Here is a 25,232-nt window from a genome sequence, read left to right on the forward strand (position 1 = left end):
CTGCTGTGCAACATATTTACATTATATCTATATATATATATATATATATATATATATATATATACACACCTCATATCATGTTACAATGACATTTTGAGCATTGCATGACTGAGTAACAGGATTCTGTTACTACACCATATTATCCTCCATTATGACATAACACTATACTTCATTATCACAGGCCACATGTCATAGTCCATACTTTATCATTATATGACATCACACTATGACATAACACTATACTTCATTATCACAGGCCACATGCCATAGTCTATACTTTATCATTATATGACATCACAGTATGACACGGTGAACTATATGACATCACAATCTAGTATACCATGGTATGACAGTACAGTCTATCACAGTGTACACCAGCAGGTCATGTTTTGAGGCTATCCCACACAAAGGACCCCTGCACTGAGTATATCACCTGTGACAGGAAACCCTCAGAACATGACCTTGAGGACTGGAGCTGAGAAACCCTGGTGTATTATATCCCGATATTATATTATATCCATGACATAACGTCGCCGTTGATTACTCCGCTCCATCACATTACCCGCTTTCTCTTTTCTTCCTCTGCCGGTATTGCTCTCGTCTACTTCTCACTTCCGATCACAAGTGAAGTTTCTCCGGAAGTGACGTCAGCGTCACGCAGAGGACACGCCCACTCCTTGGCAGCTGAGGCTGAGTCTGTTCCCAGCTGCCAGCAGTTGAGATGGCGGCGGTCGCGGTGAGGTCGCTGACAGCCGCGGGCGGGCGAAGGCTTCTCCTGCTGTGCTGGCGGCGGCAGGCGGGTGAGAAGATGGGGTGAAGCAGGGCCCGGGCAGTGAGGGGAAGGTGGCGGCAGCCACCAAGGTGAAGTGAAGGGCACGGGCCGGAAGTAGCACCAGACACCTGATGACATTATCCAAAACTTCAACATAAGCCCCAAACTCTCTAGTTACCGCAAACCATGAACCGACTTAGCAGCCTGCTCCGCAGCCGCAGCTGGAGCTGCAGTCAGCCAATCAGAGTGCCCCCCCCCCCCCCCCCCCCCAGAGCACTGTAGGGGGCGCTGTTCCCTGTACACAGGATGGAAGGGATCCCCCAGCATTCCACAGTCCTTGATGTGTTCCCCAGAGTAGGCTGCACATGGACATTACTGTAAGGTATAACAGGGTATAGTATGGAGATAGGGGTCCTCCAGGCCATCCCCAATGTCCTCTTCCATCCTCATCCTCTGCTGTGTATGTGGCCAAGGCCGCTGCTCCTTGCTGTGTTTGTGCCATTCTGCTGCCATCCTGGCACATAGGAGGTAGCTGGCGATAAGAGACCAGCCTGGGGGGCATCACTGGCCTGCCGAACTCTTCCTGATGGCCTCAGTGCTTGGCGGACTCCTGTCTGATAATTTGCGAACTGTCCACTGTTTTATAGGTTGTATTCTGTCTGGAAATATATATGGGGGTATCTTCGGAATCATAGGCACCTCTTGGCTGAAAAGGCATGACTGCTTTTAATGGTTAGCACTAGAGATGAGCGAAGCGCTCCGCTCATCCCGCCTCCGGGCTTCCCACACTGCTCCCTGCCGCACCACTCCGGGTGCCAGGGAAATGCTGAATCCATTCCTAGGAAATTGGGAGAAGTTTCCCAGGATTGAATCCTGCTTTTTCCCGCACCCTGGGAGGTGTAGCACTGAGCGGAGCAGTGCGGGAAGCCCAGCAGCATGATCAGCAGAGCGCCGATCAAATTAAGCGATTCGGCTCATCTCTAGCCAGCACGATGGATATGGTTCTTGTCCATCCAGCTAACTCCATGTTTCAATAGCATCTCTAAATGGGCCTCTTCTTACTTTGCAGCCTTGACACGGCCAGCCTGGTGCTCTGCACGAACCTTGTCTGTGACCACAGCCGTCAGATCAATAGATCAGAAAGTCCTCCGCCTTTTCCAGGTGCCCCCCCTTTGGATGTAGCAGAGGAACAGAGTACTCCACCTCCCAGGTAGGATGAGGCTTCTCACTCAGCATAAGCTGTGGGCTCCTGAAATCCCGGTCTGATCACAGCTGTGGCTTCAGGTACACAGACCAGGGAGGAGAGGAGTCTGAGGGTTACGAGAGTGAGGAGCAGCTCCAGCAGCGCATCCTCTCTGCTGCCCTAACATTTGTGCCGGAGTATGGCTGGAGCTCTGAAGCCATCGCAGAGGGGGCAAAGGTAAGTCCTGGCTGAGTAAGGTTAGTCCCAAGGCCAGAAAAGGTGTCATTGTCATGTGACCTCTCCCCTCTCTCCACAGTCCTTGGATCTGTCTGTGGCTGTAGCAGGAATGTTCGAGAATGGCGGCAGTGAACTCATCCTGCACTTTGTTTCTATGTGTAATAAAAATCTGACTGAAATACTGGAGCAAGAACACAAATTGGTCCAACTGGGCAGCGCTGAGTGAGTACAGGGTGCTGGAAATAATGCACACATATGTAGTGTGCAAGGTATAATGTACTAGTCACATAATGGTTCACCTTATAGTCTCTTGATTTACTATATGCTTTGTTGCAGGAAGAAACCGACAGCACAGTTTCTGAAGGATGCAGTGGAGGCTCGGCTGAGGATGATCATCCCATACATTGGACAGTGGCCACAGGTAACACTGCCATAATGACTTTACTTTTCAGGTGGAGAAGCTGAATTATACTATATCTGAAAAGTAGAGCTGTCATCCCTTGCATAATGCAACTTATACAGGAGAAGACATCCTCGCTCTCTAGCTAGGTAATATTATACAGAAGTGATGTCACTTCTCGCTAGGTATAACATATCTAGTCATGCTACTGCTCTACAATATACATTGATCAGCCATAACATCAAAACCACCTGCTGAATATTGTGCACTCCACCCTTGTGCTGCAGAAGTAGCTTTAACTTATGGAGACCTGGGCCCACAAGACTACAGAAGGTGTCCTGTGGCATCTGAAACCAAGCCACAAGGTAGGTGGCACATTGCAGAGTGATATCAACATAAATGCCAGAGCCTGACATTTTGCAAAAAGAACATTACCCAGAGCATCACACTGCCTCCCCAGACTTGCCTAAAGTTCATCCTGGCTCCCTTTCTTCCGCAAGTCTACCAACATGATGTAGAAGAAAAAAAACATATTCTTCAGACCAGGCCACTTTCTTCTATTGCTTTATGGTCCATTTCTAATGCTTAGATATCTATTGTAAGTCACAATTTGGTCTTGTTGCATAGATTCATGCCCATTTTTGTGTTTCTAACACATCAACTTTAAGAAATTACTGTTCACTTGCTGTCAAATTTATCCCACCTCTTGATAGGAATCAGTATTATTCTCGATACCTCTGTCAGCGGTTTCAGTGTTTTGGCTGGTATCTTTAGTGGTGAAATGAATAATATACACTGAATGGCCACTTTCTTGAAGACACCTATTTAGCAGCTAATTAGATCTCCTCTGGCATTCTGCATATTCATTTATGTGGACAAAATAGCGGATTTGTGGGTTTGGGCATTATAGTTGAAGCAACAGTTTTGTACCCTGAATGCGCTCCGCTTGTTCAGCAGAACACTTCTCGACATCCTCTTCTGGCCCCATTCATTGACAAGTTCTTACATCCATGGTATGAACGGATGTTTTTTCCTAGATCTCACAATTCTCTGTATATTGCTTGGAAAACCCCATAACATTAGATCCATTTTTTTTTTTAATCCTGGCCACAGCTAGTCTAGCACCTATAACCATGTTTCATTCAAGGTTGCCAAGATCACTGGGTTTTTCCATTCAAATGTGGGTTAACACTTAAACCAATCCACCTGGAACTTGCACATCTGGTGTTACGCTGTGCTTGAAGGTCACGTGTCTAATTTCCATACCGGGCGCTCCAGTTGTAAAAGAGCAGGTGTCCCTATTAAAGTGGCCATTTAGTATAACTTATATTTGGAGAGTGGAAATGATGAAAGCGGTGGTCTCTACTGCTAATATAATATCTGGAGAGTGGTAATGTGACTGTTGTATAACACATCTGAACAGGCAGTATGTTACCTTCTGCATATGATGCATATTATAGTGGTCATATTTGTATGCCTATGTACAGTATATATAGATGGCAGGTAAAACTGCAATTTCTTTCCAGGCAATGGGGATTCTTCTTCTGCCACACAATATTCCCTCCAGCCTAAAGCTCCTGACAGACATGGTGGATGATATTTGGCACTATGCCAATGACCAGTCTACAGATGTAAGTTGTTAGATACAGAACCCCTGTTTATAAGCTGACCATGTTGTATCTGTGGTGGTTATTGGCAACTGGACGATTAGGTCCCCTCTTGTATATATCACCCTTTGCCCCACTAGATGGGGTACAGTACACAGGTTTGTTTTCCTCCACTCCTGACTAGTATCTCCTTGTTTTTTGTCTGCAGATCAGCTGGTACACACGCAGGGCCGTGCTGGCTGGGATTTATAATACCACAGAACTTGTCATGATGCAGGACAAGTCGCCAGATTACGAGGACACCTGGAACTTCCTACAGAATCGTATCTCTGAAGCCATGACCATGGGAGATTCTGTGAAACAGGTACACACAGCCTCAGGGGACACGGACTCAAGATTATTTGGCTCTTACACATTTGGGTGATGTATCAATCTCTATTTTCCTCAACTTTGCCTCAAGTGGAAACTTAAATTTGTCGGGACACGTCTAGAACGGTAAAGCAAATCATTTTTCAAATTGCTACTGAGATACTGCAATAGGTTTTGCCTCATTTACAGTGTTTTATTTCAATTTATACTACTGTTGCTAAATCTAAACCCCTGTCTCTTATGTAGGTAACTGCCACGGGCGAGGCTGTGATACAAGGCTTAATGGGAGCTGCAGTCACTGTGAGTATCATTCGGCAGGTGGCTACAGTGCAACTTCAGGATTGGGCCATTAAAGTAGACTGAGGGGGACAAATTATTGAATCATTTTCCTTTTTTTCAGTTAAAGAATCTGACGGGACTGAACCAGCGTCGATAAAGCACTGCTTCTCCTCCTCAACTCATGTGTTAAATGTATGTACACAGCAGCTGCATCCAGTAGGTTGAGGCCCTGCTTTCTACCAGCTGTAATTTCATGTTCATTTCTCCAGCAGAAAGAAAACAGAACTAAGTCACCTCCACAAAAACACAGTCCTGTATTCCTGTGGACTTGTGACATAAACATGTATGAAGTAGGTCTAGTTCTTGTACAGTATTTGGCCTTCCTACACAGAGACTTTGCACTACTGCTTGATTTTTAACTGTTGAGACAGTCTGCATACAAGCCACTGTATTCTGTGCTGTTGCTTGTAAAATGGAATCTGTCAGGAGCTGGCAGTGTGCTTTAGTTGGCAGTCCCCTAGTGAGCATGTTACCCTCTGGTAAATTATCTGTGGAGTGGATTATGTGTAATGTCAGGTCTCCTACTGTAATGAAGAGTCAGAGGCGTTGTGGCTGTGTTTGTGCTGCACTCTGGCATGCCTCACCCCTCCTTCATCTTCTTTATAAATGATCTCTGCTACCCAGCCTCCTGATTTCTTACACTGTCTAAGTAACAGAGATTATTGAAGAGGAGGAAGGAGAAATTAGGTGTGCCAGAACATGGCACAAATGCTGAGCCTTAAAGGGATTATCCAACGCCACTAAAACATGGCCACTTTTTCCCCCTCTCTTCTACAGGTCAGGTGTGGTTTGCTATTAAAGTGACTGTACCACCAGGCCCAGGCTGAAGCACTGGAGGTGGACCGACCCACCCTTAGTGGAAAGAAACCCCAGCCCCTCCATGACGTGACTATTAGAATCAATGTAACCCTATCAAAGAGGGGTTGGGGTTTCCTCCCACTAAGGTTGGGTCGTCCCGCCTCCAGTGCTTCGGCCTGGTGCTACAGTCACTAAGCTCCATTTACTTCAATGGAACAGAGTTTGAAACCCCACCCAATCTGGAGAAGCGGCCATGTTTTTGTAGTGCTGGATAACTCCTGAGCTTGTGCATAATCCACTCCACAGACAAATTACCAAAAGGTACCATGCTCACTAGGGGACTGCCAGCTACAGCCCAGTCAGCACCTCAGGTAAGGCCTGGGTGTGGACAGATTGCATTAAAAAAAAAAAAAAAAAAAAAAAAAAGCCACAAGTGTGTTTATTTTTTAAATTATTATTATGAAAGCATACCCAATTGGGCTGCAGTCATGCCTGCTGCCAGAAGTTTGGGTAACTACAGATAGTTGGTTGTGTGCAGTAGCCCTATTTTAATTCAGTAAGGTTCATACATGGAATGGAATGGATTGGACTTGTGCATATCCTTAGTTTCCCAAAACCTCTGGTGGCAGATGCGAAAACATGCCCATCAGGGAAGAAATTATAGACAGTTACACTCTAAATTTGTGCTTAGACAGGTTGTGGAGGGGTGGATGTATATACCTTCCTCACCACCCTGCTGTAACAAAGCCCTACACTTCTAGGTTTACTGTCAGCACAAGACTTGGCGTGAGTGGTTGAGGTGGGACACAGCTGTGGATGCTAATGGTCAATGTCTCGCTCCCAACCACAAACCCAGAAGTGTGGAACTCCATTACAGAGGCTGTGAGAAAGGTAAGTATGCTCTAGTCTCTGTCCTTCAAATAGTTGATCAGTGGTGTACCAAATGTTGGATCCCTACTGGTCTAATACAAGTGCACTATCCCAAGGATAAGCCATTAATAAAACTAACTAAACAAGAGTAGGGTTTTGATCTGTTTCTGACTCAGTTATGTTTAACCCCTTAAGGACAGCCAATTTCGATTTTTGTTATTTAGTTTTTTCCTCCTTGTGCTTAAAAGGCCATAGCACTTGCATTTTTCCACCTAGAAACCCCACATGAGCCCTTATTTTTTGCGTCGCTGAATTTTTGCATAAAGTACACTGCGAAACCAGAAAAAAATTCAAAGTGTGGTGAAATTGAAAAAAAAAAAAAAGCATTTTGTTTATTTGGGGGAAATGTGTTTTTACACCATTCGCCCTGGGGTAAAACTGACTTGTTATATATGTTCCTCAAGTCGTTACGATTAAAACGATATGTAACATGTATAACTTATATTGTATCTGATGGCCTGTAAAAAATTTAAACCATTGTCAACAAATTTACATCATTTAAAATCGCTCCATTCCCAGGCTTATAACGCTTTTATCCTTTGGTCTATGGGGCTGTGTGAGGTGTCAGTTTTTGCGCCATGATGTGTTCTTTCTATTGGTACCTTGATTGCGCATATGCGACTTTTTGATCGCTTTTTATTACAGTTTTTCTGGATTTGATGCGACCAAAAATGCGCAATTTTGCACTTTGGGATTTTTTTGCGCTGACGCCATTTATCATGCAAGATCAGGAATGTGATTAATTAATAGTTCGGGCGATTACGCACGCGGCGATAGCAAACATGTTTGTTTATTTACTTTTATTAATAACCTGGGAAAAGGGGGGTGATTCAGACTTATTAGGGGAGGGGGCTTTTTACTATTAACAACACTTTTTTTTTTTTTTAACTTTAACACTTATACTAGAAGTCCCCTAGGGGGGCTTCTAGTATAAGTGATCTGATCTCTCATAGAGATCTCTGCAGCATAGATATGCTGCAGAGATCCATGAGATAGGCACTCGTTTACTTCCGGCTGCTGCAGCCGGAAGTAAACGAGTGCCGAGCCGGGGACGGCGCCATCTTGGAGCGGTTCCCGGCCGGCTTCAGAAACTGAGATCGCTCCTCCGGGATAACATCCCGGGGGAGCGATCTCTGCCACTAGACACCAGGGAACAGCTGTCATGTTTGACAGCTGCATCTGATTACTGTATTAGCGGACACGGCGATCGGACCGTACCCGCTAATACCTGCGGTCCCAGGCTACAAGCGGCACCGCCGCGCGGCCCCGCTCTGAACGTCCTTACCGGCATCAGGGCGTAAATATACGCCCGATGTCGTTAAGGGGTTAATTACAAATATGTGAATCTGCCCTCAAACTAGAATACAGTTAACTCAAGTTACTCCAGTGTTTCTTTGAGAAAAAGTAGCAAATAACAGTCTATATTGCAAAAGTATATAATTTATATAAACCTGGTCTGAAAGGTGAGAAGTATGCCTTCCATTTTGTCACATAGCATTCAAAATGACTGTTCTAACAAATGAATAAACCACCACAGATACATTATCATAAAGTGTACCTGTCATGATGGGCAGCTTCTGTATCAGGGATGAAATACTGTCATTCTGGAAATTCAGGTCTCCACAGATATGGAAATGCAACAAGACCATAATGTGCATTGGATTCAATGGGGATCATGCACATTATGGTCTTATTGAGTCCTTATCCATGCAGGCCCAAACTTCCAGATTAACAGAGGATTTTGCTGCTGATCCGGAAGTGGCCTATCATGACACGTACACAAACCCTAGTAATCTCCATGCTGTTCACATTATCGGGGGGAAAGGAACAATACCTTCCATCAGTCCTGGGAAATATCACCCTGTTATGTTGATTTCTAAGCATATATCTGCTGAAAAACAATGAATACTATCCCATTTCAATGATCTTCATTGCAAAAACAAAACATATGCTTGGCTAATCTCCATATTTATTAGGAGCTAGCCATCTGCTGAGGTGAACCCAGTTTTGTACTGCTGAAAAACACTGGACTACAAGAAAAAAAACTGCACTAAAAAGTATCTAACTATCAAGAGTCTCGGCTCTCCCAAATAAAACTGTTTGTTTTTTCAGATTCCACCCCAGGTGTCTGTAAATGGTGCTGCTGTTTAAGAGGTTATGCCCTTTATAGTAAAATTGTTTAGTATCCAGTATTAGTAAATGTACGCACGGCAGTGACTGATAACGCCCTGTGTACCTCACTGATGTAAGGCACCCCTTCTCCAGACTGTGTTGTCCTACTCTGTATGCTGAATGGTGATTGTCCATAAGATGACCAAGCACGGAGGCACATGTGACCATGCCCCTCCCATGGTGTCCTCCACTGAGCCTGTATATGCATATAGAGGACACAGCGGGAGGTGCATGGTCAGATGCCCGATTCTGTCATGGACAGGACTGCCATTCAACATAGGGAGCCAAAAAAGACAGTCTGGGGGAGGTGTCTCTGATTTAGCTCTATGAGGTACACAGGGAGCAGCTGTCTGTACATTTATTAAGACTGTATACTGAACTAGTTTCCTATAAAGTGGCCAGCCCCTTTATGGGAGATATTTGAACTGCTCAATAAAGGTGCCTGTGGTACACATAGATGAAAATACATGACTCTGAAACCACTCTCCCTTGCATTCTCCAATACCAACATTGCTCATCTGTAGGAGACTGCTAGGCAGTGTGGTTCTTCATGCACCTGTTTGCACATACAAGTGAGACCATGGTTTGTTGTGGTTTCACAATTACAGGTCGAACACATAGGAGCCTTGTGCTTGTCAATAAACTACAGCATTAAGGTTTACTGTATATGCATTTTAGGCCACAAGGTTCTCAGCTCTGTGGAGCAAAATCCTTTTGTACAAACTCACAGAGAAGTGCGACTATCAGCTGTGCAGCAAGAACTGAAACTATTTAATGACTGCAGCTTTGTAACCTGTTGTAGAGAAGCACTGAAGACATTCATTACAGCTTTATAAGTGTCCAGTCTGTAACAGGGTGTATTTATTCACAAACTCCTCCACGTCTGCTCCCTGCAGCATCTTCATGGCTCTCCAGTGAATAGCACCACAGTTCTCTGGTTTTCCCTCCACATGGTTCAGCTCTTCTTTGATATATGACAACCAGATATCTGAAGATGAAAAACAAAATTGACTTTTATCTATATTACAGACAGACTCAAACTTGCGGGCCTTACAGGCTTAGGCCATCAGGATGCACTATTACTATACTGCACTGAAGGCAGAAGGAGCTGATGGTCCAAAACATTGCTTCTCATCTGCTGATGAGCTTTGTGTCCCTGTCATTGCCCACCATTGGCACAAACAAGAAAATGCACATAATGCCTTAATAGTTGCTAGAAGAAGTGAACAACCTGTTACAGCACTGACATGGGTCCTGCACGCAGTAGTATACCCAAAATCCAGACACTACAAATAATGTAAGAGAGGAGCCAAAACATACTCTCCCTCCCATCAGGTATGCTCCTGCAATTCTAGGAAGGATGTGAATGGGAAAAGTTACTGTCAGTAGGAAAGGTGCACTAAAAAAGTGTACCTGTAGTCATGACCCAATCATCAGTGAATTCCTCTCAGCAGCCAGAAGTCTGGGTTAGCCATGGCTATGAACACGCAGAAAACGTAATGTGTGCAACCCCTATTATGATCCAATGGGGGAGGGCATATTCGTACCCATGGATACCTGGAACTTCCAGCCGCAGAGGAATCCACCGCCGACAGATACACTTTAAGAGAATGCCACTGGAAGAGAGATGAGAAGGGACTGGATGCTGTTGCAGCTGACAAAAGGCGTGCGGTGGGAAGAGGGAGTACATGCTAATGAAGCTGGACACAGTTGCTGCTGAAATGTGATATTTGGTTTCTCCTTTTTGGAGAGGTTGTATATTGCAAGTCCTCCAGCTGAAAAGCCCTAGATTAAAGAGTCAGCATTTCAGATGTAGGGGTGAGGGGTTGTGAACACTAACCTGGTTGTGTGGCCCCAAACTCCCGCAGCGCACGCTCATAGTACTCTCTTAAATTCACCATCCTGCTCTTTTCCTGTGTGTGACAAGAAAGAAACAGTGTTCCAAAAGACAAAAATTTACTTGTTTTATCCACACTTTTACCACAGTCCTATGTTCAAACTCACCTGATTCTTCTCTATGTCAATCATTTTCTCAAAAAATTCCAGAGAAAAAGGACGATTTTCATTTAAACTAGAAGACAGGAACAGGGGTCACATATGACTGGACAACTCAGGAAAATTTGGGGCGTCTAGAGAAACTGCACCCTACTCACCTTGTAAACACTTTCTTGGCTCTCTTGTATCCCTGTGTCCTGTAGATCCAGTCCAGATACTTTACCTTCATGGTTCTGGTGGCAGTTGGGTTGAGGACGAGTTTCTGTAGAGGATCCCAGATCATTAGGGATTTTGCCCTGTACAAGGTAGCTGGCTGTGCAGCTAGATAGGGCAAACTCACCTGGTATAGAGACTTTGTGGCTTCTGCATCCCTCTCCTTCTCACTCCAATCTACCATCAATATCCACAATGGCAAACTGTCCTGCAAACAAGCAGAGCCCAAAAGCTGCAATAACTGCATGATTTACACAGCATGTTTGAAGATTTATATTCTTAGGAGTAGCAAACATTACTTCATTCACCATCATTCTATCTAAATTTGGTACCTGCATCTTTACTTGTGCCAGTGCCTTCTCAAACACTTGCTCCAGGTTTTCTGCCTTTAGAGTTACCAGAGTCTCCAGTCTTCTTTTCCACATGTCCACAGACCCAGGGAACCTGTCAGTAGCTTTTACCAATACTTGCATTGCTACATCCCCCTGCCCCAGCTCCATGAGGAGAGAGATCTGTAAGCGCACAAGATGACAATCATCCCTCAAAAATCACAGTACCACTGATCCCAATTCTCCCCATCTAGCACAGCATATTTGCTCACCCAGTCATGGTATCTTGCGTCTGATAACCGGTCAGCATCATGAGCCTTCTGAAAAGTAGACAGCAGCCTGTCCTGCCTCTAAAACATAGATGAGACATTAGTACAAAAACTGACATTAACCCCTTAAGGACAGAGCCAATTTCGATTTTTGCGTTTTCGTTTTTACCTCCTTGTGCATAAAAGGCCATAGCAGTTGCATTTTTCCACCTAGAAACCCACATGAGCCCTTATTTTTTGCGTCACTAATTGTACTTTGCAATGACAGGCTGAATTTTTGCATAAAGTACACTGCGAAACCAGAAAAAAATTCAAAGTGTGGTGAAATTGAAAAAAAACAACGCATTTTGTTTATTTGGGGGAAATGTGTTTTTACGCCATTCGCCCTGGGGTAAAACAGACTTGTTATGCACGTTCCTCAAGTCGTTACGATTAAAACGATATGTAACATGTATAACTTATATTGTATCGGATGGCCTGTAAAAAATTCAAACCATTGTCAACAAATATATGTCACTTAAAACCGCTCCATTCCCAGGCTTATAGCGCTTTTATCCTTTGGTCTATGGGGCTGTGTCAGGTGTCATTCTTTGCGCCATGATGTGTTCTTTCTATCGGTACCTTGATTGCGCATATACGACTTTTTGATCGCTTTTTATTACAATTTTTCTGGATTTGATGCGACCAAAAATGCGCAATTTTGCACTTTGGGATTTTTTTGCGCTTACACCGTTTGAGATCAGGAATGTGATTAATTAATAGTTCGGGCGATGACGCACGCGGCGATAGCAAACATGTTTGTTTATTTATTTACTTTTATTTATAACCTGGGAAAAGGGGGGTGATTCAGACTTTTATTAGGGGAGAGGGCTTTTTATTCACAACAACACTTTTCTTATTTTTTTTACACATATACTAGAAGCCCCCCTGGGGGACTTCTAGTATATACACTTTGATCTCTCATTGAGATCTCTGCAGCATAGATGCCGTGCCCGCTAATACCTACGGTCCCGGGCTACACGCGGCACCCGGGACCGCCGCGGTTCAGAGCGGGGTCGCCGAGCGGCCCCGCTCTGAACGCCCTTACCGGCAATAGGGCGTACCTATACGCCCTTTGTCGTTAAGGGGTTAATGTCCACCGTCAGAAACTGTTGTTTGTAAAAAATAAAAATAAAAAGCCCCTGTAACAGAACAGAGGTGTGTGCCTTAAACATCTACATTATAGTTATACACACATACACACACCAGCCAGACCAGCAGTGGTCAGTAACCTAGAAAACAAGCTGTCAATAACGTGAGAAAAAGAGCAGCATATCAGTAGGAGTGGCGGGAGCATGTTGCTAGCCTCTTGCAATGTCAGCTGATGTTTTCCGCCACAGTGATTGGCTGAGTGGGTTGTCATTCCAGTGACAAGTTTGTCTCTCCAGTCAGTGGAGGACACCAGGGGAGTTGGAAAAGGTAAGAATAGGATGTTGGCTTTTTTTTTTATATGCATCAACAGCAATATGTTAAAAAATAGTTAACGCCAGTTAAAATCCCCTTTCATGCCAAAACTGACACAAATCCTCCATTTGAGGTTGTTTGGGATCTTTGTTTTCTCGCTGTGATAAGTGGTGACATACCTGCTGCCTTAGCTCCATGCTGTTAGTTTGCCGTTTATATCTCTCAAGACAGAAGGCTACATATAGCTCCCACATGGACTCTGGAAAATGTGAATGTTGCAAAGTTAGCAGAAGTGTTACACATGGCTCTGGCTAGAAAAAGTTTCACAACCACTACAAAAGTCATCACCTGTTTGCAACGACCCGAGCGCCTTCTCATACACATGTCTGCACTGCTCCTCCTTCCGCATCAGGTCCTGCACCTTTGTCTGTTTGGATGTATACTCTGGTGATGGTAATGTTTTAGCTGACAACTCCTGGCGAGCCAAAAAGTCCCAGGTAAGGGGGTCCTCTGCATAGAGAGTCTGCAAGCTGAACCAGGTATATCATTAACCACTTGCATCAAATTTGTTGGATAAACCCTCCCAGAAAATAACTTTTAAGATTTTCTTAAGTGGCTGTAAAATGCCTTCTACTTTGCAGAGCAAGTTGTAGTATTTATAATAACTATATTTATAATAACTATTTTTGGGTGCATATATTGTGTATCTATGTTTGTTTGATTTTTTGAATGTACTTTTTATATATATTTTTTTAGTATTTTTATGATACAGCCTAATACACATTATAGCCATGGCAGTCTTGGGAGTCTACTGCCATTGCTGTGTGCCAATAGTGGCAGGGAAGCACTCTCTGTGTGGCCATTACCACAGAGCATGTGTAGTTTTAATTGCCCAGCTGCCCACCTTACCCAGCTGTAGTAGCTGTCTATACTGATGGGGAACTCCCTCCCCCAGTGGGATTCTTTATATGACAGGCATGTAAAGAGTTAAACTGCCAGGAATTGACTCATCTTCCAACTGATCAATTGGCGTCCTGTTTGGCAAAAACTCTAGTGGCCTAGGCCATTTAGGCCAAGCAGGATTAGGGATGAACTGTTAAGGGAGGTAATACCAGCACTGCCCACCTATGCAGAATATCAGATTCCCAAAAGTACAGACTTCCCACTGAGGGATGATTAAAGGGACAATCAATGCCACTATCTAGAACAGGTAATGTGTTACTCAGTTGCACAACACTGAAAATACATCTCCTGTACTGTGTCTATGCTCCAGCAGTTCAGCCATATCCCATCCAGCTCAGACCAGTAATGACTGAAGGCCAAAGTTACTGTCTTCTATAGGAAATATTTCCTATATATTTTAATCCCCTTATTAACCCCTTTAAGCCCTTTGATGCCCGGGTCAAATTAATGCAATGTTCCTCCTCACCTAATAGCCATAGCACCTTTATTTTTCCACCTACAGGGCTGGTTGGGGTGTAATTTTTTTGGGCCATGATCTCTAGTTTTTATTAATATCATATTGGTGTAACAGAAAAGTTTTGATCGCTTTATTAATTTTTTTCTGATATATAATTTAATAAAAATCAGCAATCCTGGTGCAGATATGTAATATTGTTTTTATAATGGTCAAGGGGGCTATTTTAAACTTTTATTGGGAGGGGTGTTTATAGTTTTTGTTTTTTTAAATACTTTTAAACTTTGTTTCACTGTAAAACATGCAATCATTAGATTGCATGTACTGATCTATGCTATGCCATAGCAAAGCATAGATCAGTGTTATCGACGATCTATGCATAGAGCCTGCCTGGGAGCAGACTATGCATAGAGCCTGCCTGAGAGCAGACTATGTACAGATCACCGAACCGGCTGGACAAAGGTAAGAGGCTTACCCCCGCCCGTCGGTACATGCGATCAGGACCATCAGTCAGTGACAGAAGCTTGTTTGGTCACAGAGTACTTTAAATCGCAATAGATCGCAGTATTAAAGGGTTAATGAGACTCATTACCACCAGCCCGGACATACTGATCTCACACACGCAGTCCCGCACACATCAGTAAGCCCCTCAGTCAACAACATATATATATACGGGGTATGTGCAGTAGGAATGTATATATATACGTATTACTGACGGAAGGGGTTAAAGCTTTACCCCTCCTGACTTCTGCTAACCAAAAATAATAAAAGTAAATGAACCATTTGTGCTTTCTACAAGACAATAAAATCCTGAAGCCACACAATCACCAGGGAAAAGCATCTGCTGACTAATTCCTAGTGCCTGGCATGGCATCCCAGTCTGGAGAGAAAGCAGAAACTTACTCAGCCAAAATCTCATTCTGCAGATCTTCTGTGAAATTAAATTTCTTAGCAATAGAGAGAAGTGAGAGATGGAACTCAGCCCCTGCAATAAGGACCAGAAAAAGAGTTACATGCAGCATTCCCACCCTCCACTCCCCCAGAGGAAACCTTTTCTAGCGTTTATGTTAATTAGGGCTGGGCGATTAATCAAAATAATTTGATTTATTCACCCTTAATTTGAAAATCGATTATTAAAAATTGTAATTTTGATTGTAAAAAAAAAAAACACCACAAAAAAACCTATGCAATCCCCCTACAGGTGGAGCAGCAGAGTTCAGGGTCTGAGAGGTGCAGTTACTGGCGGCCTCCAGCTGCCAGTAGGTGACACACAATACCAAGATCCCAGCATTAAGTCCGTCCGAGCCCGGGGGACTGTCCTGGAGGAGGTTGCTCTGCCGCCACAATCAGCCGTGCACTGACACAGTATATACAGACACTGCACTGACACAATATATACAGAGACAGTGTCTTTCTATACTGTGGCCGTCTCCTCAATGTACACTGACAGTCCTGGTGCTATATATACAGACGATGCACTGCCACAGTATACAGACACTGGCAGTTCTCCTCTCTTTGCCTACAGGGGTGGGGAACTGCAGGGAACAGCAGGGATAGATTTGGCAAAAAAAAAAAATTGAGAATCTGCCATAATGTAAAAAAAAGCCGTAATGTTGATGATTATGGCTTACAGCCAAGAAACCCCCCAAATTCTTTCAGAAAATTAAATTATGAGACCAGTTGTTAAAAATTAACACTGAAATGTCTAAATCAAAAGTATATACAGTAAATGCACTCAATACTTGGTCAGGGCTCCTTCTGCATGTATGACAGCGTCAGTGTAGCCGGTGGCACTGCAGAGGTGTTATGGAAGCCCAGGTTGCTTTGATAGCAGCCTTCATATTGTCTGCATGGCCTGAGGCAGTCTGTTGTCTCATCTTCATATCCCATAAATTCTCTAAAGGTTAAGGTCAGATGAGTTGGCCAATCAAGCACAGTTATACTGTGTTTAGTAAACCAGGTATTGGTACTGTTGGCACTGTGGACAGGTGCTAAATCCTGCTGGAAAATTAAAATTCCATCTCTAGAAAGCTTGTTAGCAGAAGGAAGCATGAGGTGCCCTATTATTTCCTGGTGTACTGCTATGCTGACTTTGGTCTTGATAAAACCCAGAGGACCTACCCCAGCAGGCTCCCCAAACCATCACCGATTGCAGAAACGTCACACTAGACCTCAAGCAGCTAGGATTGTGCCTCTTCAATCTTTCTCCAGACCCTGGGACCTTGATTTCCAAATAAAATGCAAAACACCTTTGACCACTAAGCATCAGTCCAGTTCTATTTCTCCTTGGCCCAGGTAGGATGCTTCTGGCGTTGTCTATTGGTCATGAGTGGCTTGACACATGGAATGCGGCCCTTCTAGCCCATGTCCTGGATACTTCTGTGTGTGGTGGCTCTTGAAGCACTGACTCCACCAGCAGTCCACTCTCCCCTAATTTTTTGAATGGCCTTTTCTTAGCAATCCTATCAAGGCTGCAGTTCTCCCGGTTGCTTGTACACATTTTTTTAACCACAGTTTTTCCTTCCCTCTCAACTTTCCATTAATATGCTTTGATCCAGCACTGCGGGAATAGCCAGCTTCTTTAGCAATGAACTTTTGTGGCTTACCCTCCTTGTGGAGTGTGTCAGTGACTGCCTTCTGGACATCTGTCAAGTCAGCAGTCTTCCCTATGATTGTGTCATCCACTGAACCAGATAAAGGGTCCATTTACACAGAAAGATTATCTGACAGATTATCGGCTAAAGATTTGAAGCCAAAGCCAGGAACAGACTATAAACAGAGAACAGGTCATGAAGGAAAGCCTGAGATTTCTCTTCTGTTCAAAGTCATTCCTGGCTTTGGCTTCAAATCTTTGGCAGATAATCTGTCAGATAAACTTTGTGTAAACGCACCCTAAGGGACTTTTTGAAACGCTTAGGAAGCCTTTGCAGGTGTTTTGGGTTAATTATTCTAATTTTCTGAGATAATGAATTTGGGGTTTTCCCTTGCTGTAAGCCATAATCGCCAACATTAACAGAAATAAACACTAGAAAAAGTTCCCTATGTTTGTAATGATTCTGTATAATATAGGGGTTTCACTTCTTGAATTGTATTGAATGACATGTACTAGTACATACACAGCCCGGGGCTCACCTTTTATCTTCTGCACAGCAGCTTTATAGACCACGCGGACCAGTCCTCCATTAAGAATCTCATCTGAGAAGGAGTCTTCACCCTGTGAGGAGAGAAACTGAGCTCTTATAAAGGTCTGCAGTGATGTCTGGGCTGTGATAACTGTGTTCTCTATAAAGATCAGAAATTGGTCTTTACATGGGACTTTGTGTAATAAACTGCCAGTGGTTAATGTTTAATGTCTGTGCCCATAGTGTACATAACATATGTATGAGAAGAGGAGCTTACAATGTTCATCTTCGCCCGTTCTAAATCTTCTTTCTCTTTTCTCTGCTTCTCAACATTCATCAGCTCCATTCGGAAATACTAAGGGAAAAAAGCAGCAGTCAGATGGTATACTATACTATATTACAGGGGTAGGAGTACGTCTACAAAAATATTGTCCTATGTTCCAAAATATAGCTACTACAATACAGCACACCATGTAGAATATAACTGCTATAATACTATGTACATATATGTATATGGAAATGATAGGCCCAGGGCATATACTGACTTCCTGATAGAGCTTGGGCGAGTCTGGGTGGAAGCGCAGGGAACGCAGGAAGAGATGTCTTGAACTTTCAGTAGACAATTTATCCTCAAACTCCCATTTAGCTGCCATTATCCACAAGGCTAAAAGTGAATAGAGAAGAGATTAGTGGCAGTAAGGGAACCAGAGGCAGTGCCATGCAGCGATTACCAGGAGGAAGTGTGTTACCTGGTTTATCCGGGTGCACGGCCAGGAGCGAAGAAAAGGTGCGGCTGAGCTGCATCTTACAGTTCTAAAAAAATAAAGCATCACATTCACTGTCTACAACATAACTGACCACAAGCCACAACCACCAAGATGGGGGAGACACTCACCCACTTCTTACAGAAAGCCACATGAGACATCCACAGCTGGAGATCCTCCTACAAGACAGGAGAGATAAGGTCAAGATCCCACCGGCTGGTCTACAACTCCCAGCATGCTCCACTCATCACCACTGACCTTCCATTTGTTAATGGCACGACTGAAGAGGTCATGAATTCTATGTACAATGACATATTCAATCTCCTCCTTCTTAAATGAGTATCCGATGCGCTGAGGATAAAACATAAGACAGTCACCCCTTGAGCCAATTTACGGCTGGTGCCACCCCAGCAAAACCACTGACCATGTTATCACTTACCCGCCGCCTCTTCCTAAGCAGCTCCAGGAAGTTAATCTCATACTATAAGAAAGAAAGTGAAGGGCGGTGAGCAGGTAAGGGGGCACATTTGATAGGACACTATGTTGTGGTATACACTGACAAGCTGGAAGAACAGTATGCTGATGCAAATGGAACAAAGGTCATCGTAATGTATAATTAATGTCATCTTAAAGAGTATACTGTGTTTTTGCCGGGCTCAAGTGTGGTTGACTACTATTAAGCAGTGTCCAGTAGACGTATAAATCAGTGGGAATTCTCGACATATACTTATGAGGGATGCCAGGTTTATGATTGGTTTAATGCCTGCACTTACATTATACAGACCCTGCTGCCTAACATAGTGGGAACCCAACCTTCCTATGGTCAGTCCCCTGAAAGCAGTGGAACTGGCAGAGACACGCTATAGTATATGGTAGTGCACCGTTTTCCTGGCTTCACAATGTACACCTTAAACATGTGGCAGACTAGGTGTTAGACCGGGCTGACACCACACCTGAATGTAGCTGATGAAGTCTTCTTTGTCCACCGTCCGCCGCTTCAGCTTATATTCCAGCGCCGTAACTTTCTTTATTACCGTCCTGTACAACAAAGGGCAGATGTGAGCAGTCACTGCGCCTCCATAATAGACTGAAGATGGGGGCTACAGAAGGTGGGACCCCACACTTTCTGTAATAATAAGGACAGACTTGAGCAGTCACTAAACCCCCATAATGGAGACCACAACCTTACAGTACAGTAAACTTACAGCTTCGAAGGACAGACATGGGCAGTCACTGCACCTCCATAATGGACTGAAGCTGGGGGGGTGCTTTCTGTAATGTTGCAGACATGAGCAGTGACTGCAGCTCCATAATATATAATATAAGAGAGGGGACACCACAATTAACTGCACCCCCCTAATTTACTGAATCTGGGGGGGGGGGGGGGCACACTAACTGTACTGGCACTATGGATAGACATGGGCAGTCACTGCACCCCCATAATGGACTGTAGCTGGGGGGCACACTTTCTGTAATGGTGCTATGGATAGACATGGGCAGTGACTGCACCCCTATAATGGACTGTAGCTGGGGGGCACACTTTCTGTAATGGTGCTATGGATAGACATGGGCAGTGACTGCACCCCCCTAATGGTCTGTAGCTGGGGGGGGGGCACACTTTCTGTAATGGTGCTATGGATAGACATGGGCAGTGACTGCACCCCCCTAATGGACTGTAGCTGGGGGGGGGGCACACTTTCTGTACTGGCACTATGGATAGACATGGGCAGTGACTGCACCCCTATAATGGACTGTAGATGGGGGGCACACTTTCTGTAATGGTGCTATAGACAGACATGGGCAGTGACTGCACCCCTATAATGGACTGAAGCTGGGGGGCACACTTTCTGTAATGGTGCTATGGATAGACATGGGCAGTGACTGCACCCCCTAATGGACTGTAGCTGGGGGGCACACTTTCTGTAATGGTGCTATGGATAGACATGGGCAGTGACTGCACCCCCTAATGGACCGTAGCTGGGGGGCACACTTTCTGTAATGGTGCTATGGATAGACATGGGCAGTGACTGCACCCCCTAATGGACTGTAGCTGGGGGGGGTGCACACTTTCTGTAATGGTGCTATGGATAGACATGGGCAGTCACTACACCCCCTAATGGACTGTAGATGGGGTGCACACTTTCTGTAATGGTGCTATGGATAGACATGGGCAGTGACTGCACCCCCCTAATGGACTGTAGCTGGGGGGGGGGGTACACTTTCTGTATTGGTGCTATGAATAGACATAGGCAGTGACTGCACCCCCCTAATGGACTGTAGCTGGGGTGCACACTTTCTGTAATGGTGCTACGGATAGACATGGGCAGTCACTGCACCCCCCTAATGTACTGTAGCTGGGGGGGGGCACACTCTCTGCATTGGTGCTATGGATAGACATGGGCAGTCACTGCACCCCCCTAATGTACTGTAGCTGGGGGGGGGCACACTTTCTGTATTGGTGCTATGGATAGATATGGGCAGTCACTGCACCCCCCTAATGGACTGTAGCTGAGGGGGGGGGGTACACTTTCTGTATTGGTGCTATGGATAGACATGGGCAGTGACTGCACCCCCTAATGGACTGTAGCTGGGGGGGTGCACACTTTCTGTAATGGTGCTATGGATAGACATGGGCAGTGACTGCACCCCCTAATGGACTGTAGCTGGGGGGGGGGGGGTACACTTTCTGTATTGGTGCTATGGATAGACATGGGCAGTCACTGCACCCCCTAATGGACTGTAGCTGGGGGGGGGGGCACACTCTCTGCATTGGTGCTATGGATAGACATGGGCAGTCACGGCACCCCCCTAATGTACTGTAGCTGGGGGGGTGGGTGCACACTTTCTGTAATGGTGCTATGGATAGACATGGGCAGTGACTGCACCCCCTAATGGACTGTAGCTGGGGGGTGTACACTTTCTGTATTGGTGCTATGGATAGATATGGGCAGTCACTGCACCCCCCTAATGGACTGTAGCTGGGGGGGGGGGGGGGGGTACACTTTCTGTATTGGTGCTATGGATAGACATGGGCAGTGACTGCACCCCCTAATGGACTGTAGCTGGGGGGTGCACACTTTCTGTAATGGTGCTATGGATAGACATGGGCAGTGACTGCACCCCCCTAATGGACTGTAGCTGGGGGGGGTGCACACTTTCTGTAATGGTGCTATGGATAGACATGGGCAGTGACTGCACCCCCTAATGGACTGTAGCTGGGGGGGGGGGTACACTTTCTGTATTGGTGCTATGGATAGACATGGGCAGTGACTGCACCCCCTAATGGACTGTAGCTGAGGGGGGGTACACTTTCTGTATTGGTGCTATGGATAGACATGGGCAGTGACTGCACCCCCTAATGGACTGTAGCTGGGGGGGGGTACACTTTCTGTATTGGTGCTATGGATAGACATGGGCAGTGACTGCACCCCCTAATGGACTGTAGCTGGGGGGGGGGGGGGTACGTTTTCTGTATTGGTGCTATGAATAGACATAGGCAGTGACTGCACCCCCCTAATGGACTGTAGCTGGGGGGCACACTTTCTGTAATGGTGCTATGGATAGACATGGGCAGTGACTGCACCCCCCTAATGGACTGTAGCTGGGGGGGGTACACTTTCTGTATTGGTGCTATGGATAGATATGGGCAGTCACTGCACCCCCCAAATGGACTGTAGCTGGGGGGGTACACTTTCTGTATTGGTGCTATGGATAGATATGGGCAGTCACTGCACCCCCCAAATGGACTGTAGCTGGGGGGGGGTACACTTTCTGTAATGGTGCTATGGATAGACATGGGCAGTGACTGCACCCCCTAATGGACTGTAGCTGGGGGGGTACACTTTCTGTATTGGTGCTATGGATAGACATGGGCAGTCACTGCACCCCCTAATGGACTGTAGCTGGGGGGCGCACACTTTCTGTAATGGTGCTATGGATAGACATGGGCAGTGACTGCACCCCCTAATGGACTGTAGCTGGAGGGGGGGGGGGTACACTTTCTGTATTGGTGCTATGGATAGACATGGGCAGTCACTGCACCCCCTAATGGACTGTAGCTGGGGGGGGGCACACTCTCTGCATTGGTGCTATGGATAGACATGGGCAGTCACGGCACCCCCCTAATGTACTGTAGCTGGGGGGGTGGGTGCACACTTTCTGTAATGGTGCTATGGATAGACATGGGCAGTGACTGCACCCCCTAATGGACTGTAGCTGGGGGTGTACACTTTCTGTATTGGTGCTATGGATAGATATGGGCAGTCACTGCACCCCCCTAATGGACTGTAGCTGGGGGGGGGGGGGGTACACTTTCTGTATTGGTGCTATGGATAGACATGGGCAGTGACTGCACCCCCTAATGGACTGTAGCTGGGGGGTGCACACTTTCTGTAATGGTGCTATGGATAGACATGGGCAGTGACTGCACCCCCCTAATGGACTGTAGCTGGGGGGGGTGCACACTTTCTGTAATGGTGCTATGGATAGACATGGGCAGTGACTGCACCCCCTAATGGACTGTAGCTGGGGGGGGGGTACACTTTCTGTATTGGTGCTATGGATAGACATGGGCAGTGACTGCACCCCCTAATGGACTGTAGCTGAGGGGGGGTACACTTTCTGTATTGGTGCTATGGATAGACATGGGCAGTGACTGCACCCCCTAATGGACTGTAGCTGGGGGGGGTACACTTTCTGTATTGGTGCTATGGATAGACATGGGCAGTGACTGCACCCCCTAATGGACTGTAGCTGGGGGGGGGGGGTACGTTTTCTGTATTGGTGCTATGAATAGACATAGGCAGTGACTGCACCCCCCTAATGGACTGTAGCTGGGGGGCACACTTTCTGTAATGGTGCTATGGATAGACATGGGCAGTGACTGCACCCCCCTAATGGACTGTAGCTGGGGGGGGTACACTTTCTGTATTGGTGCTATGGATAGATATGGGCAGTCACTGCACCCCCCAAATGGACTGTAGCTGGGGGGGTACACTTTCTGTATTGGTGCTATGGATAGATATGGGCAGTCACTGCACCCCCCAAATGGACTGTAGCTGGGGGGGGGTTACACTTTCTGTATTGGTGCTATGGATAGACATGGGCAGTGACTGCACCCCCTAATGGACTGTAGCTGGGGGGGGTGCACACTTTCTGTAATGGTGCTATGGATAGACATGGGCAGTGACTGCACCCCCTAATGGACTGTAGCTGGGGGGGTGGGTGCACACTTTCTGTAATGGTGCTATGGATAGACATGGGCAGTGACTGCACCCCCCTAATGTACTGTAGCTGGGGGGGTGGGTGCACACTTTCTGTATTGGTGCTATGGATAGATATGGGCAGTCACTGCACCCCCTAATGGACTGTAGCTGGGGGGGGGGGTACATTTTCTGTATTGGTGCTATGAATAGACATAGGCAGTGACTGCACCCCCCTAGTGGACTGTAGCTGGGGGGCACACTTTCTGTAATGGTGCTATGGATAGACATGGGCAGTGACTGCACCCCCTAATGGACTGTAGCTGGGGGGGGGTACACTTTCTGTATTGGTGCTATGGATAGACATGGGCAGTCACTGCACCCCCTAATGTACTGTAGCTGGGGGGGGGGTACACTTTCTGTATTGGTGCTATGAATAGACATAGGCAGTGACTGCACCCCCTAATGGACTGTAGCTGGGGGGGGTACACTTTCTGTATTGGTGCTATGAATAGACATAGGCAGTGACTGCACCCCCTAATGTACTGTAGCTGGGGGGGGGGTACACTTTCTGTATTGGTGCTATGAATAGACATAGGCAGTGACTGCACCCCCTAATGGACTGTAGCTGGGGGGGGGTGTACACTTTCTGTATTGGTGCTATGGATAGACATAGGCAGTGACTGCACCCCCTAATGGACTGTAGCTGGGGGGGGGGTGTACACTTTCTGTATTGGTGCTATGGATAGACATAGGCAGTGACTGCACCCCCTAATGGACTGTAGCTGGGGGTGCACACTTCCTGTAATGGTGCTATGGATAGACATGGGCAGTGACTGTGCTGCGGGAAGCTGAGCCTGGTGAGAGGAGGTAGGGGTGCTGCGGGAGTACCGGCCTCTCACCTGGCTTCCTTCGCGGTCAGCAGGCCGACTCTCTCCAACTGCTGCAGCTCGGGGATGTGATCCTCCACCCGGCGCTGTACAAGTTCCGCCATGCTGCTTTGGAGTGCAGCTCGTCACCTCCGCCCAGGCACACGTGCTTCCGGGACGGCGCCTGCTCTTCTATTGGCTCGCTGGTTTACACTTCCGGTTCTGGTACCTCCGCTTCTTCGGCTGGGAAGATGCCGTACGCCAACCAGCCCACCGTGCGGATCACGGAGCTCACTGACGAGAACGTTAAATTCGTGGTGGAAAACACAGACCTGGCGTAAGTGACGGAGAGCTCGAGTCCCCCTCCATCCCGCCGCCCCTGCGGAGATTACCGGTCATCTAACCCCTTGTCCTCTCTGTCCCGCAGGATAGCCAATTCCATCCGCCGGGTGTTTATCGCAGAGGTGCCCACGATTGGTGAGTAGTGGATCACGTGACCTGCTGCTCGTTGTGCGTAGGTGCTGCAGTCAGTGTTGTCTAGAATGGTAGAGACCTGAGAGGACACCATTAACATCGATGGGGGTTCAGCACCAGACTCCAATCTGAGCTTCCAGGGGCTGATTCCATGTCATCTATAATGCTATCACAGTGTATACAGCTCTGTCCTGGTACTTTCTTAGTCTTGATGTCCAGCACAATGCCCACACACTTTCTGACTCTCATACACCATCCTTTCTATGTACTGGGATACAACATGAGTCGTGTCAGGATAATGTCCCATCAGGAAAATGTCTGATGCTTTC

The 25,232-nt window shown here is 46.2% G+C and overlaps 2 protein-coding genes across 2 annotated transcripts; one reads left to right on the forward strand and one right to left on the reverse strand.

Annotated features, from left to right (window-relative positions):
* Positions 1-686: 686 nt before the first annotated feature.
* LOC138775694 (ubiquinone biosynthesis protein COQ9, mitochondrial-like) lies at positions 687-6,723 on the forward strand. The gene is given in 10 exon segments (XM_069956005.1): positions 687-800; positions 1,842-1,913; positions 1,916-1,982; positions 2,057-2,192; positions 2,272-2,414; positions 2,529-2,613; positions 4,119-4,223; positions 4,408-4,563; positions 4,815-4,868; positions 4,969-6,723. Coding segments are annotated over 10 exon segments (933 nt in total). The 5' UTR covers positions 687-721; the 3' UTR covers positions 5,005-6,723.
* Positions 6,724-9,555: 2,832 nt separating this feature from the next.
* On the reverse strand, positions 9,556-24,603 carry LOC138775693 (U3 small nucleolar RNA-associated protein 6 homolog). Its single transcript, XM_069956004.1, has 19 exons — positions 24,463-24,603; positions 19,313-19,397; positions 18,799-18,840; positions 18,618-18,710; positions 18,491-18,538; positions 18,345-18,408; positions 18,141-18,259; positions 17,873-17,950; positions 17,606-17,687; positions 15,377-15,458; positions 13,405-13,586; positions 13,236-13,315; positions 11,617-11,694; positions 11,348-11,527; positions 11,143-11,223; positions 10,961-11,064; positions 10,812-10,878; positions 10,648-10,720; positions 9,556-9,795 (listed from the first exon to the last, which is right to left on the reverse strand). The coding sequence occupies exons 1-19, from the start codon at positions 24,552-24,554 to the stop codon at positions 9,638-9,640; spliced, it is 1,788 nt and encodes a 595-aa protein (XP_069812105.1). The 5' UTR covers positions 24,555-24,603; the 3' UTR covers positions 9,556-9,637.
* Positions 24,604-25,232: the final 629 nt, after the last annotated feature.

Source organism: Dendropsophus ebraccatus, unplaced genomic scaffold (assembly GCF_027789765.1).
Source record: "Dendropsophus ebraccatus isolate aDenEbr1 unplaced genomic scaffold, aDenEbr1.pat pat_scaffold_1908_ctg1, whole genome shotgun sequence".
NCBI lineage: Eukaryota > Metazoa > Chordata > Amphibia > Anura > Hylidae > Dendropsophus > Dendropsophus ebraccatus.